General features: G+C 47.2%; 1 protein-coding gene across 2 annotated transcripts; it reads right to left on the reverse strand.

Moving 5' to 3' along the window:
* Positions 1-1,484: 1,484 nt before the first annotated feature.
* Positions 1,485-16,006, reverse strand: PIP4K2C (phosphatidylinositol-5-phosphate 4-kinase type 2 gamma). Of its 2 annotated transcripts, XM_027769625.1 has the most exons (11): positions 15,874-16,006; positions 13,145-13,242; positions 10,942-11,038; positions 10,447-10,590; positions 5,564-5,710; positions 5,351-5,389; positions 4,436-4,549; positions 3,789-4,056; positions 3,516-3,619; positions 3,224-3,346; positions 1,485-2,803 (listed from the first exon to the last, which is right to left on the reverse strand). In XM_027769625.1, exons 2-10 carry the CDS (start codon positions 13,207-13,209, stop codon positions 3,266-3,268), a joined length of 1,059 nt encoding a protein of 352 aa, XP_027625426.1. In that variant the 5' UTR covers positions 13,210-13,242; positions 15,874-16,006; the 3' UTR covers positions 1,485-2,803; positions 3,224-3,265. The 2 variants fall into 2 exon arrangements, with proteins under 2 accessions (XP_027625426.1, XP_027625427.1); XM_027769626.1 differs by lacking the exon at positions 15,874-16,006 and adding an exon at positions 15,349-15,410 and having other exon boundaries at positions 1,485-3,346.
* Between the last annotated feature and the right edge of the window lie 16 nt (positions 16,007-16,022).

Consider the following 16,022-nt stretch of genomic DNA (forward strand, 5'->3'; position numbering starts at 1 on the left):
CCGTAGCCCGCGGAGCCCCATGGCTGGGTGAGGGTGCACGGCCCCCCATCTCGGCCCTCAAAATCCCCAAATGGAGGCCAAGGCTGGAGGTTACTAGAAAGAGGGTCGGCCGGGTACTGCAGGGGGCCCCCGGCGCAGCGCGTGTGACTGAGGCTGTTGCTGGGATGACGGTCCGGACCTTAGCAACAAGGGGGGGGAGACCCCGGGAAGGTGGGGGTGCTGCAGGGGGTGCAGACTGAGGGAGAAGGCAGGGCAGCAGTCCCTTCCCCTCACAGGTGACAATCCGCGTTTCCTCTGACCCCTCTTATCCGCGAGCCCCTGCCCTTCCGCCCCAAAACAAAAATGGAGGCGCCAGTCCCAGTCTTTGAAGGGAGGGGGTGGCGTCATGGAAGTGAGGGTAGGAGGTTAAATCCCTTAGAGACGCCACCCTTCTCGCTTCCCCCTCCCGGAGGAGCCCTCCTTTTCCTTCCCAGCCAGCTGCGCGGCAGCTTGGAGCTGGTGGTGGATGGGTGGTGGGGAGTGTCAATGGGTATATGGGGAGGGCGTGTGTGCAATTTTTGAAAGCCTTATGCTAGGGGAGTCTTTGTGAAAGTGTGGAATGAAAGTCATAGTAAAAAGGAAAACACTGGTTCTACAAAATAAACAAATCCCAGTATGAAACTGTTTCAGTCCGCTCCCTCCTCTCTTGCCTCTTTCTAGATCATTGCCTTCTGTGACCCCCACGCCCTGCGCCCAGGTGGGGGTTGGTGCTTCTGACTTTTCTTTTACCTACAGGGACACCGAGGCTGGCGCCAAATGCACGGGACTACATTTTTTATTTTAATGGCTTTGGGTGGTGTCGATGTCAAGTGTATGGTTCAAATAGAGTTAAACTCTCCAAGGAGAAAAAAAACTCTTGCTTTGCTCTGCTTCCCACATCGGAGCAGTCTCCGCCCCCATCCGACTCACTTCCCTGGGGCCCCATCAAGCGTTTTTTCCACCAGCCAAAAGACCTCCTGTGCCAAGACATATCTCTGGACTGGCAGCCACCTCTATACACCCACCCTTTCCACTCCCCCTCCAAACTAGAGGGCTGGCCATTTTCCCCTCAGGTTCCCAGGACCCTGCTGTGCACTTCCTGCCCTCCAGGCAGAGGACAGCTTTCCCAGGAAGCCTGGGGGAACACTGGATTCCTTCCTAGCTGGTGGGCTGAGAGGCCCACTCACCTTCACAGAGATGGAGTGTGGTCATGTCCAGGGGTCTGGGAGAAGGTCCCCATCATCCCACTCCTGGCCTCCACTACCACTAACTCCCACAAAACTGAAGTTTTCCATTGCCATGCACACCCCTTCCAGCCTGCCGAGTTCGCGGCCATCTGTCTAGAAACCCGCATCCTTACTTAGAGGCCCAGTACCTTGAAGACCAGAATTCTTGGTCTCTGCTTCCTAAGCATAAGCTTCCTCAGGAAAGTTTAAAACAACAAAACAGGCATTTCTGTGAAGGAATTTAGATTGAATAATTTATTTCCTATGTTGTGGTAGTAATGGGAATAAATACACGAGTTTTTTTTATTAATTAATAGAACAAAAGATGAAAAACAAAAGCAACAAAAAAGACCATACTGCCCAAAATACATCAGCCACACAGAAAACCCATTTCTTTTAAACAACAACAGTTGCTGGTGTCACAGTTTTATTGCATTCAACAAGGGAAAGGTAGATGGTTGGAATGAACAAGATCCATCAGGCCTCTGAAAGGAAGATGTTACAGGGGTTCTAACCCCCACTGGGGGCTCTTGTTGCTATCTCCTTTAAAGTAGATGAAGGGGAGAGGGGGCTTCTCACTCATAACATCAGACTTCTTGAGACAGATCAGTCTTGCCAGTTACAGAGCAAAACAGCTCTGCATTTCACAGGCCAGCGGCTGGTGCCCATCTTCTTGTTAAAAATGTGAATGCCTCATGGGGGTGGGGGATAGCAAGAACGAGTGTCTTAGCCCCAAAGGCATTGGGAGAAGGGGACAGTCTCATCTTGTGTCCTCCACGTTCTGAGAATATCATGCACCAACTCAACTATCTTTGGAGGGGGCTGGGTGATTGAGTTATGGCTCTGACTCCTCTGTGGGGGTGGAGAGTGATGACAAAGGCGGCCATCTGTCCCCTGGGAGACACAGTAGCAGTATAAGCTGGGACAGAAGAGAACAGAATAACAAATCCAACTGGAAAAGGGTTTGAGAAGGGGTGGGTTAAAGAAGGGTCCTAGGTGCACACACACGGGAAGGAGAGGTGGTTCCTTTATCCTCTTGAAGTGACTAGAACTGACTCTAGTAGAGATACCCTCTTCTGCTGGGAATAAATCTCAGGGATGGCTAGAGTGAAGAAAGGAAACTTAACGTGGAGAATGAACCATACCCCTTTGGCCCACCATCTATTGCCAGAACTAGCCACACCCCCACTGCAGGGTTCCAGTCTCAGAAGGGTGTGAGATTCTGATGAAGAGCAGCAATAGTCAAACACCATCAGCCACACTGGAACCCTCTGACATCCCTGGGCTCCTATGCCAAAGCATGGTGGGTGGAGGGTGGGAGTGGGGTAAGGGAAGATTGGAGGATGGTCAATCTTTGTCAGGGAGACCTTCTCCGATTCTCTACATAATCATGTAATCTTGGGTCCCAGCTCTGTGAGGTGCCAGTCTGCTAACCACTTCCACCCCACCTGTGTGTGTAGTACCGGCCACGTTCTGTGCATAACTACACCCACATCTGTAGTATCTTGAAAGTCTTCCATCTCAGGGCCAACCAGAAGGGAAGCATGCCACAGTGAGTTCTATAAAGTCAACAAAATTCAGACACTCTTTAGTTCATCTCACACAGCAAAGTGCACCCAGAGTAGTTGCTTGAGCCAGGTCCATCTGTCCAGTCAGGTCCCGGAGATTACGAACAATCCCTTCCCCCAGCTCCTCCCATTTTACAGGAGACAACAGGATGTTTTTACAAAGATCAAGGCACTTGAAAGAGAGTCAACAATAACACTCTAATGAGGCAAGCAGACTTGTTGGGAGAAGGGAAGAGAGGGAAGAAAAATGGACAAAGGGGAGAACGGACCATGTATTTTTGAGGGTCACGAGAGCTTACTCAACAAGATGGAGTTATTTAGATGAAAGGAGCCTGCATTCTGAATTTAGGAAATGAGTGAGTGGACAGAATATCCACCATTTTCCCAAGCCTCTCATAACCCCACCACCACCTTGAATGTAAAGCCGCAGCCATCACGGAGTCAGGCAGTCTCTCAGGCAAAGATGTTGGTAATAAAATCCAGGAATCGCTTAGCATACTGCTCAGGATGGACAGTCGAGATCTCTGCCCCAGCCTGCAAGGGGAGGTACAGGACAAGTGTCAGGCCACCCCATCACCCTTCCCCAACCCCAGTCAGACCACTGTCATCACGTTTCCACCCCACAGCCTGGAACATGAGTCTCTCTCTTCCCCAAAAATGGTCAAATCGAGACAGGAAAGGAGAGGCGCTGGCAAACTCTCACCCCATGCTTGACAGTTTTGGCGGCATGAGCTGCTTTCTTCTTGGCATCATACTGGGTCAGGATATCAATGAGGCCCATGAAATACACCTCCTTCTGGGGAGCCCCTGGATAGAGACACCAACAGTGAAGAACAGGTAGAGCCCAATTCCCCTTCACTAGGAACCAGTCAGCTTTGAAAAGTTCACCCAGCCTTGCCACCCACCACCTGGTCTCCAGTCCATCAAGGACAACCCTCCCCCTCTCCACCCTTAAAATGTCCAGGATCTCTCTCACCCTCAGCACTCCGGATGGCGTAGACATCAATGAAGGATTCAAACTCTCCAGGGCCCAGGGGCCGATGGGAATGGATGTAGCCTCCGATACCCTCAGGGGAGGTGCCATAGGAGCCCACCAGAGATGGAGGGCCAGTCAGGCTACAGTCCCCGTCCCCCTCTGACTCGTCCTCCCGCACAGGCCCCTCTTCCTCTGGTTCAGATCCCCGAATGATGTCGTGGATGCCCAGCAGAAGGCTGTAGTCCATGATCTTCAGCTGCACTAGAAACTGAGACCCACTGACAAATCAGACCTCTGACTCCCTCCTCACTCCCAGGTACCACCCTTATTATGCATTCACCCCTCAATTTCTGGGGCCCTCCTGGGGAAAAGTAGCATAAAAGTTGAGGTTAGGATGTCTCACTACTCTATAGTTCCTAAGGGTCCTAGGATCTAAGATCATCCTTGACGCTCATTCCAGCCACCCCTCCCTGGGTCACCTCTAAGAGTTTTTCATGCCTCATACTCACGTCCCCTACATGCAAAGAGAACCCAAAGAATAATAAAGGGAGGAGGAGAGCTCCCTCATATTGAGTGAAAGAGACAACCCACCCATGACAGGAAGAAAAGGAAACAAAGAAAGCCATCTCCCAAAGCACCCCAATCACCTCCACATCTCTCTTTAGCTTCTCTAGAAATATTTTCTTCTCCTCTTCACCAATATAAACTTTCTGGTTCTTGTTGAGAAAGTCCATATCCTTAAGAGTGGGTAATTCCTTAACCTAAGAATAGGTAAAGCGATGTACTGGGAATATAACCCTTCCCCATGGGCTCTTTCAGAGAACTCACCTCTCGCCTAGGGCAGCCTCTAACTCAGTGTCCTCTGGGAGAGAGATCTTCCAGCTCCTCTCTCGTCAGATTCCACACTGTGACGCTTCTCCAGGGTCTATCGCAGCAGCTACATCCCAAATCACAACCCACCCACCCCTGCTTGTGGTTTTCAGTCAAGACCCTCCATACTCACTTTTCTTTCTTAAGCAAAAATAGCTGCTTGAATACGAGAGCCCAAAATAGGGAGTAGAGAGTAAGCATTTTGCTCTTAAAGCTGGCACCCTACTCGTCCCCAAACCTTCCTCATGGAACCACTTGTGCTAGTGGCAAAGTAACCATTCCCACTTCCCCTCCAAACAACCCCTAGATCAGTAAATGGTTATTTTCAGGAGCATAAGAACAGCTGGTGACCCCCATCCTTGTATGGAAAATGGCCTGTTCATCCTAAGAAGATTGCTTTCACCTGCCCTCACCCATGCCTCATCCATCATCTAAATTAATATCACTGGATGTGGTGGTTAAGGTGGCTGGATCCCACATGGCCAACGGTGCAGTTCAAATTCAGGACCCAGCAGCTTGAAAAACACACCAGGCATGTGTGCGTGTGTGCCCAAAGTCTCAAAAGGAGAAGTGGAGAAGGGAATGCAGCATGGCCCCACCAGGGTGTGATTTTTCACCTCTACAGCACATCTCTCTTTAGAGTACAAATACCTCTAGCAAATTTAAAATAATGATGATAATAATAATATCACCTTTTCCTTATCGCTGGCTTCCCGGGACACTAGGGAGCCCTGTGGAGAAACCCAAAGATCAAGTCAAAAGAAGTGACTAAAAGAACAGTCAGAATCCTGCTCCTGAGATTAGTATTCAAACACATAGCTTTTCTTCTTTAAAAGGAATCCTGGGTCTTCTCCATTCTCAGGCTATCTGGAGCCTCCCCTGGGCCTGAGCACCCCTCTCCTCACCTTGAGGTCATACTTCCTGTGCACAGGAAGACGATGGCTAAACATATTGCGCATGACGAGCATGTAGCTGTCTTCGTTGTCCACACTGACTCGGTACATCCCCAGGAACTGGGGCAGAAGGGTGTTGCCGTGGCACTTCACAACGTACTGGGGAGGAAGGGAAGAAGGGAGGAGGAGAGGCTGAGTGGCGGATATACAAACTGCCCTGGGGTGGGATGGGGCAGAAAACCTCAAGTAGAGGTTACAAGAAAGTCAACAGTGGGGGATTTCCTACAACACCCAGGTTATTATCTATGCAGTTTCTGAGTCCCCATCTCCTCCAAACTCTTTCATTTGTATAGTATCTCTAAATTATCATTATAATTCTTTAGACAGGGTCACACTATGTCATGATCCTCCTGTCTGGCCTCCTGAGTGGCTGGGACCATAGGCACACCACATTGCCAGATGTTTAGGGTGGGCAAGAAACAGAACCCAGCCCTCCCGTGTGGCCTCAGCCTGCCAAGTAGCATCACTGACCAGTGCCTACCACCTCAAATGGGTCTCTCAGCTCTCAGGGCCAGCATGTAGCATGGTGGTTAAGGCACTGATTCTCCCACATAGCTGACTATGGTTTGAGTCCCAGACCTGGAGGCTTGAAAGTCAAGCCAGGTGCATAAGCCCTCCAGCAAAAACCCTCTCTCATTTTACCTTTATATACATATACATACAAATATATGAGGGGTGTGTACACACACACATATACACACATACATACATACTTGATCCTACTGATCAGTTTCTTCCTAAAAACCTCTTCATCCTCAGCTCCCATTATATCACTCTCCTGATTCACTTCCTCTCTGCCCGCAAACCCTTTATGTAATGTAGTAAGAAGTAAATAATTAAAAGTTTCCATTAGTCTCCCTTATGGACACTTCACTTGCTCCTTAAGGTGTTGTTGCAACCTCCTTTTCATTTGTCTCTACACACTTCTTTTCAATAATCTTATCTACATTCATTTTTTAAAAATAATTATTTAATTTTGTTTATTATTACAATTTTTTAATTTGCTATGTGCTCACCACAGAGAGACAGAGGGACAGAGGGAATGTGAGAACGCAAGCTGCTATGTTTGGGATGCAACCAAGGGTTCAACTGAGGTCAGCCACATGGCAGTCCAATGCCTTAACCACCACGGCACCTGCTGGCCCCTACATTCACAGAATTTTTTCTTTTTAATTTTTAAAAACATTATTATTTTATTTTATTTATTCATTCAGTTATTTTAATTTGACCAGAAAGAGAGAGAGAGAGAGGAAGGGACAAAGAAAGCCACCAGGTCCAGGAGTCGAACCATGGTCAGCCATGTGGGAGTGTCCAGCACCTTAACCACCATGCCACCTGCTGGTACCTCTTTTTAATTTGTTTTTATACATTCAATCACTGTATATCACTATGGCATGCAAAGTGAATCTTCCCAGCATGAATGCACTACATATTAACTCAGTTAAAGATATTATCATATATGTTATCAACAGATAATTTTCCACTTTTGTGTCCCTTAAATGTTTTGCTTTTCTTTTTCTCTTGATTCTCTTCCTCTCATTCTCCCCCACATTCATCGCTTTAATGACCACTTATTCAGGTATGACTCTCAAATCTATATCCCTAGTCTAATCTTCTTTCCTAAATTCCAAATTCATATCCCAATCACAATCCTATAGGTGATTGGGATATGAATATGGAATATCTATATCTAGATGAACTGCAGAAAGCTCAATCTCGACATGTTCAAATCAGAACTTCCTCCAAAAACCTGTTCCTCTTCTTGCTTCCCAATTGGGTTTTTTTTTTTTTTTTTTTTGGAGAGATTTTCACTGTAGGGCGCGTGCGCTCGCCAGACAGACAGAGAGAGACATAGAGACAGAAAGTGAGAAATCACCCCCCAGAGGGGATGGTCACGCCGCAATCCCTTCTCCTCCATTCTCCTCTCGGGATCTTGGACACGCACGCACATGCGCCCGGCGTGAGTTTTAAGCCACCGGGTCCGGGACACGAACCGCGGTCGACTACGTGGGAGTCCAGCGACATAGCCATTACGCTAATTGCTGGTTCCCTCCCAATTGTTTTTTTTAAAGGAGATTTTTGCTATAGGGCACGTGTACTTGCTGGAGAGAGACAGAAAGCGAGATATCACCCCCCAGGGGAGATGGCCAAGCCGCAATCCCTTTTCCTCCATTCTCCATCTGGGATCTCAAGCAGGCACGCACAGGCACTCAGCAGGATTTTGAAGCCACCGGATCCGGGACTTGAACTGTGGTATGTCAGGTGGGAGTCCAGCAACGCAATCGCTATGCCATCTGCTGGTCCCTTCTTCCCACTTTGGTGAATGGGCACCAGTTATCCCTAACCAAGAACTCAGAGGCTCCTGTGCCTTAACTCCCACGGTTCTTCCATAGGTCTTCTTTTCCACCCCCACTGCCACCTCTCCTCTGGACCCTTCTCATTTCTCACCTAGACTATTAGTTACGTCCTAACTGGTATCTACACTCCCTACGCCCACTCTCCAATCCATTCTCTAAAATGCTGTCACAGGGATATTTCTAAATAACAATCCTCTACAAACCACATTCAGGATAAAGCCCAGACTTCTTTGTATGGCTTATAGGCCCCTTTGCAATCTGGCTCCTGTTAACTATTTTCCCATACCTGCTACGGTTTAGATAATGGTTTACTCCCTGAAGTTTCATGCTTTGGGATTTGGTGTTGAAAAGTGGTGAGGTCTAGAGGGCGGTGACTGGACCCAGGTGACTACATCATGGAGAGACCACTTTAATGAACAGATCAATGAGGTCTTGAGACCCAGTGAGTTGTAGTTCTCAGGAGAAGGGGTTAATTCTTGCAAGAGTTGGTTGTTATGAAAGACTGCTGCCCACAGCTTGCTCTCTCTGCACACACCCACCATCCTCTGCATCAGTCAGCCATGCTGTAGGCAAGCCTGATGCCAGGCCTGTGACTTCAGACTTTCTAGCTGCCAGAATCAATAAATCTACTTTATAAATCACCCAGTTTCAGGTAATTCTGTTAGCAACGCAATAATGGACTAAGACAGTAACGATGAATTTCTTGTAGTTCCTAAACACCAAGCTATTTCATGGCTTACAAGAACTATTTTCTCTTTCTCTCTTTTTAATTTTCATTGGGTGTGTGCATTTGTGGGGAAGTGAGGGAGGAGGGTGAGAAGTGAGAAAGCATCTTCCAGGGGGGATGACCACACAGCAATGCTTCCTCTTCCATTCTCCTCTTGGGAGTTTCAGCATGCATGCACATGTATCTGGCATGTTTTTCAAGCCTCTGGGTCCAGGATTTGAACTGCAGTCAGTCATGTGGGATCCAGCTCCCTTAACTACCATGTTACTAGTTGGCCCTGTTTTCCTTGGTCTAGTATGTTCTCTCCCACCTTGTCCAATGGTTAACCCCTAGTAACCCTCCAAGAATAACTCCTATGACACCTCCTCTAAAAAACTCTTTGAGCCTCCCAAGTGCACCTCCTTCCCCAGGTGAGCTGGGGTGCTCTCTTCTACACTTCCCAGAATATTCTGTTCATATCTCACTCATCCTGCTGTGCTGATATTGGTTTGTTGGCCTCTGCCGTTAGAATAAAAGAGCATCCAGGGCCAAGACTGTCTCATTTACCCATTTCTTACTACCTACAACAGGGCATAGTGATTACAGACATTCAACATTTGTTAAATAAATCACAAAGTTCTCTTGGTGTCTTTCATTTACTCCTTGCTCATTGATTTTGGTGAGTTTTTTTCAGTAGAAAGACATTCATGAAGATTTTTTTTTAAAGTTTTGCTATACGGCACTGTGTTCTCCAGAGACAGAGAGAGAGAGAAAGTGAAAAATCACTCCCCCGAGGAGATGGCCACGCCACATCCTTTCTCCTCCATTCATCCTCTTGGAATCTGAGGCACACATGCACACACACCTGGCACGTTTCTCAAGCACCAGGTCTGACACTCAAACCTAACTATGGTTAGCCATGTGGGATCCAGCTTCCTTAACCACCACACCACTGGTTGGCCCACGGAAGAATGTTTTGTCACCAAAATAGTCCAGAAATTCCACATTCCAAGTTAATATGATCTGATCAGAATAATTTCCCTAATTCCATTGATAGCTGACTTTTTTTTTTTTTTTTTTTTGAGAGAGATTTTCACTGTAGGGCACGTGCGCTCGCCAGACAGACAGAGAGAGACATAGAGACAGAAAGCGAGAAATCACCCCCCAGGGGGGATGGTCACGCCGCAATCCCTTCTCCTCCATTCTCCTCTCGGGATCTTGGGCACGCACGCACACGCGCCCGGCGTGAGTTTTAAGCCACCGGGTCTGGGACATGAACCGCGGTCGACTACGTGGGAGTCCAGCGACGTAGCCATTACGCTAACTGCTGGTTCTCATAGCTGACTTTTGATTATGGATACTCTCTTCCAATTTGTCTCAGTTGTGTACTTACCCTGCTTTTCTCCGCAAACCATATTTATTCCTGGTAGTATATCATCTAATTCTGACTTAGCCTATAGTTTATATTTTGCTATGCACATCTCCTTTGTATATTAATTCATAGCAGCTTTGGGTTGAAGTACTAAATGGAAAGGGATATACCTAAGTTCTTTTGATAAGTCGAACAAATAGCAACGCAGAGGCTCTTTTTTTTTTTTTTTTTTTTGGTTGCTAGTTTTAAAAAATATGATACCAAGTGCTTCTTGAGGAGAAAACATAGTTTGAAGAGAGCAAAAGAAACAAGGAGCATGCCCATGTGCTCTGGCATCTGGCAGTTGAGCGATGTCTGAGTGAGAGGGAAAGGAAAAGAATGGGGCTAGAGAGAGGCTGACCTGGTGGTAGTTGGAGAGGTTGCTATGCATGTCAGCAATGTCTTCACTGGATACTTCTTTGATAACCAGAGTCCGATCGTAGGAGATCAGGAAGCGACCATCACTGCCTTCACTTTCACTTGGGGGGCTTCGGGTAAGGGACACCTAAGGACACAGAATAGGCCAAAAGCTCTTTTCTTACCCCTTTATGAGAGATATGAGTCATAGGATAAAGTTCAACGAAATGTTTCTGAAAGTGGATGAAACCCTGGGGTCTGAACAAGGGCTCTTAATCTAGTATCCAAATACGGACTGAATGAAATCAAATGCAAAGTTGTTTGTCTCTACATTTTTTTCCCTGAGGACAGGACTTCATTAGATTTTTAAAGATGCCTATGACTATAAAAAGGTAAAGAATCACATTTCCCAAGACACTCATTTCTCTAAGCCTTCCATGACCCAAGGAATCCCCAGTGACTAGGAAAAGGATTACCCTCATCCCTGAATGGATCTTACCAAGTAGTCCTGGTCATCAATGCCAAACCGATCACGGAGGTTTCTGAAGACCTGGGGACAATACTCTTTGAACTTGAAATGACTGGGAAGATTTTCCCTGAAATAATGGGTTTTCGAGGTAAGACAACAAAGTAACAATATTATCTTACATTTATATAGGGCTTGATGTTTATAGGTACCTTCACACTTACTACCTCATTTGATTCTCATAAAACCCTATAAGGTACTTTAAAGGTGTATTATTCTCATTTTATAGAAGGGGTGTCTCAGGATGATTGAGTGACCTGACTAAACTGTCTGTCACATGGCTGATAAGTGGTTTAAACAGAGCCAGGATCTACCAGCCATCCAAATAACACCATTTCCCAATCCCAAGCAAGTTAGAAACATCCTAAAGTCAGCAATAGGGACCACCGTTTTGAATGGCATCTTCTGATACTAGGAGGACTTACAGTACTCAACTATTTCTTCTTTCAGGGAATCCCTATCAACAGCTAACGGTGGGGGACCAGCAGTTAGCATAATGGTTATGTTACTGGACTCCCATGTAGTCGACTGCAGTTTGAGGCCCAGACCCAGTGGCTTAAACTTACGCCGGGGGTGTGTGTGTGTGTGCCCAAGATCCTGAGAGGAGAAGGGATGTAGCATGGCCATCCCCCCGGGAGGTGATTTCTCATTTTCTATCTCTCTGTCTCTCTCTGTCTTTCTGGCGAGAGCATGTGCCCTATAGCGTGTGGCGAAACAGGTTACCCTAAACAAAAAAAAAAAAAAAAAAAAAAAAAATCCCTCTCCCCCACGCCCCCGCAAAAAAAGCTAATGGTGGGAGTCAGAAGATGGCACAGTGATTACACTGGTGGACTCCAACATGACTGACCATGGTTTGAGTCCTGGACCCAGTGGCGTGAAACTCATACCAGGGGTGTGTGTGTGCGCTCGTGCCCAAGATCCCAGGAGAATGGAGGAGAAGGGACTGTGGCATGGCCACCCCCCTCTAGGGGTTATTTCTCACTTTCCCTCTCACTGTCTCTGTCTCTCTCACTGGTGTGCCCATGTATCCTACGCCAAAAACCTCTAAAAGAAAAATAAAAAAAAAATAAAAAAAGCCTAATGGTGGGGCCAGCAGGGGTGGCATGATGGTTGGGACACTGGACTCCTACATGGCTGACTGTGGTTCGAGTCCTGGACCTGATAGTTTGCTTTCTCATTTTCTTTCTCTCTCTTTTTCTGTCTGGTGAATATACATACCCTATAGTGAATTTAAAAAATAATAAAATTAAATAAAATAATTCTAAAAAAAAAAAAAAGCTAATAGCTGCCAGTCCATGGTGAAGCATTTAAAGACTGTGCAGAAGAAGCCAGATCCCACATGGCTGATCAGGGTTCAAGTTTTGGCCCTGGTGGCTTGAAAAATGCATCAGGTGAGTATATGTGTGGAATCCTGATGGAACAAAGGACTGTAGGAAAAAGCCATGCAGCATGACTGGGCCCCACTGGGGGGTGTTTTCTCTCTCACACGTATGCATTTACACATGCACTCTCTGGCATTTAAAAATAAAAGAGCTAATAGCATGGCACCTGAATGTATACACTCTATGGAAGTGCCAGGCTAGAGAGAGAACACTGGAGCCAGCAAGTGGCATGGTGGTTAAGGGTGCTGGATTCCCACATGGCTGACTGTGGTTTGAGTCCCGGACCTGGCAGCTTACCTTCTCACTTACCTCCACCACCCCCGTCCCTCTCTGGTCAAAATAAGGTAAATAAATTAATTAATTAGTTAAATAAAGTTAAATAATTCTTTTTAAAAAAAGGAGGAGAGATAACACTGGTATGTATAAGGGAATGCTGAAAACTGTTTTAGTGGTTTCTTTGCACAAAACTGAATTCCTGCATTAAAAAGGACATTTGACCAAACCTGTAGTTGACTTTTTTTAACTTTTAAAATAATTACTTATTTATTATTATTATTATTACTTTAAAATTTGCTATAGGGTGCACATGCTCACCAAAAGAGAGAAAGAAAGTAAGCTGGCAGGTCTTGGACTTGAACCTCAGTCATCCATGTGGGAATCCAACCACTTAACCACCACACCTCCTGCTGGCCCCTGTAGTTACCTTCTAAACCTAAAACCTTCAGTTCACCGAAACTTTTTAAATTATGCAGAATTCTTTTCTAGACATGAAAAGCGCAAGGAGCCCCACTTACCTGTGGAAAAGGTGATTGTTGACCTTGATCTTGGAGTTAGCTTTAAAGTCATCTGGCAGCAGCATCACTGGGGGAGGCACCTGGCTGAGCTCATTGATCTGACAAGCCAAACACAAAGAGGGAGGCAGTGAATAAGAGTGTGGGGGCTCCTCATGCACTGTCTGGGCAGAAGTGAGGAAGGGCAAGCCCAACCTCATTTCTCTGGTAACGGTAGCTACGCAGGTGCTGACCAAAGTGAGGGATGTGTCTAACTTCTGGTGCAGTGAGCAGCCCTCACACATAGCCCCTCACACTCCCGCCCCCGTGGAGCTTCATGCTCACTCACAACAGTCATCTTAAATTAGGCAAACCCTGTAAGCAACTCAGGACTATTTTTAAAGCTGTGAGAAATTAAGGGGAAAAAATTACCCTCAAGAGATTCAAGACAGCTACATGCTCCATTTAAGAATTTAAAAATAAATAAATAAAAGGTATTTTTAAAGTATACAGGAGTTAATGGGATTCTAAGGATCCACATCAGTGAGAATAATGAAATGTCCATATCCTGTAATAAGTATCTCCTTACAAACAGGACCATCCTTCCAGCCAGCTCGGACCCCGTTCTTTACAGTCGGCCCCCACCTGCCTAGACGTAAGGTAAAGGAAGAGCAGCTGATTTTAGGAGGCATGTAGACAACCAGCGGATAGGAGCTCATGAGGTATCTGCTCTGTAAAGTCAAGCCAACCACAGCCCAAAGCATGCAAGCATCACGTGCTTGCCTCAGCCCCCAAGATCTGTGGTCCTTTAGATTAGTCTTTTAGGGTAGAAGGCAGCTCCTGAACTTAGGAATCCAAAGGAGATGTGATGTGTGCATTCTTGCTACAGAAAACCTTTCACCTGCCTTTAATTGTACATGTGTCAGGTGACTCTAAACATCGGTTTATATAAGTTCCCCCACTTAGTTTGTGAATTCTCCAAGGGCAAAAGCCCATCCTAGTCACCTACAGCTCTCAGGTGTCTGGTGGCACCCTGTTTGGCACGCAGTGGTCCTGAGGTGTTTACTAACCGAGTAAGTGCACGCCTTGCCTGTCCTTACTTGATCATTTGACAGGTTATGAACTGCAGTCTAACCTAAATCCCACACACTGCGGTATACCCAACTCCTCCTGTACTCGGTAGAAAAGGAGGACAGAACATATTCCTCCAGGAAAAAAAAAAAAAAACCACTTGAGAGTCTCAGCCTAAAATTCAGCTATAGCTCTTCCTACTCCCTCCTTGCCACCTGCTAAGCAAGCTGAATCATCACTAAGACATATGCTCCAGGAATTTCTCCAGTCCAGACACTTGAAGTGGATGTGTGTTGGCTGGAGGGTGGGGTGTTGGGGCTAAAGTACATACACCTAGGGAAGCCGAGGCAGGTCTTACATGTAATTCTCCAGATCCTCACAGAGGAAAACCCTCCTCCCTGCTAAGCTTCCCACAGGGACGAACGAGTCACCTGGAAGGTACATATGAGAAGTAGTCTTACTCCATCAGCTTGGCCGTACCAAGTGCCTTAGTCTGCATATTCGGGACTATGACATTACTACGCAGAGAGCCACGCAAGCAAAAGGGGACTGACTGACCCCAAATGACATTCTAAACCACAGATTAAGAATGTGACAAAATGGTCTTCTCACTCCCTCCACCTCCACAATCCTGCCGGGACTGTAACAATCCAAGGAAGTTGTTTTCTAAAATATTCCCTGTCGCAGTCAAGACTACTGCATCCCTCCCACTCTAGATGTGTGGGAAGGGGGGCAACAGCTGTGTTCCTTCAGCTGAAGTATCCTCAGGAAAGGAGGTGAACTCCTTCTGCCTCCCAGGCCATACCCTCTCAGGCAGTTTCCTGCTTCTGAAGTTCACCAACATAGCAGTGCACTTCAAAAAATGCATGGAAAAATGAAATAAAGTATGAGTTTATTTTGGTGCAAAAAATTCAATATCCACGCATAGGCTTTTCATAGCATGCGTTTTCCATGAGCATTTTGAAGACCGCCCTCACAATGTTCTCAGGACCAGAGCTTCTAAGCCCTCTCTTTGATCAAAGACGACTCTCACTTACACCCAACGCCAATACTCCAGGCAGCAATGGGGATGCAGTTAAGACCAAGCATATATACATAACCCTGAGCGAGGGCAACCTCTAGGCTCGGGGTGGGGTAGCTTCTCTGAAATGCTGTACCTCTGTAAGGGAAAAGAAGGGACAAGCAGGACTAGGTCCAGGAAGCCTGGAGCTTCCTTCAGATAAAGCCAAGGATCCAAAGTGAAGGACAGCGGCTAGAAAGCAAGGCGGAAAGGAAAGTGAACGATCCCTTTCATCCAACTCCCACCCTCCGCCCCCTCCACACACACACTCACACCGGGGACCTCACCAACAACCCCAAAGAGACACTCCCCCTAATGTCCTCCCTGCCGGAGCGAGTCCTGGCCAGTCTCCATAGCCTGGGGCTGAGGCTGGATCTGGCAGAAAGCAGGCAGGTAGGAAGATAAAACCAGAGTGGAGGAGTAAAGGGCGGAGGGGAAGACGGACCACAACTAGAAGATACTCTGGGGGAACACCTGGGGCTGGTGGGAAGGGCCCAGGGCAGAGCGGGGAAGAAGTGGCAACGCGAGGGGCTCCGGGGCAGGGAGCCTGGAAACAGGGACGCCCCGGAGGCTCGGGGTTGAGCCCTTCGGAGGGCTGCGGGGCCCCGGGGCGGGTTCTCACCGAGTGGGCAACGCCCCAGAGGAACACGCCCACCAGCGGGTCCGCGGCCCGGAACACCTTCACTTTCTGCTGCACGAAATGCTTCTTCTTGGTTTTGGAGGCGAAGCCGAAACCTGGGCCGGGGCCCGCTGTCGCTGATGGTACGGTGG

Source organism: Tupaia chinensis, unplaced genomic scaffold (genome assembly GCF_000334495.1).
Source record: "Tupaia chinensis unplaced genomic scaffold, TupChi_1.0 Scaffold150006_1, whole genome shotgun sequence".
Classification (NCBI taxonomy): domain Eukaryota; kingdom Metazoa; phylum Chordata; class Mammalia; order Scandentia; family Tupaiidae; genus Tupaia; species Tupaia belangeri.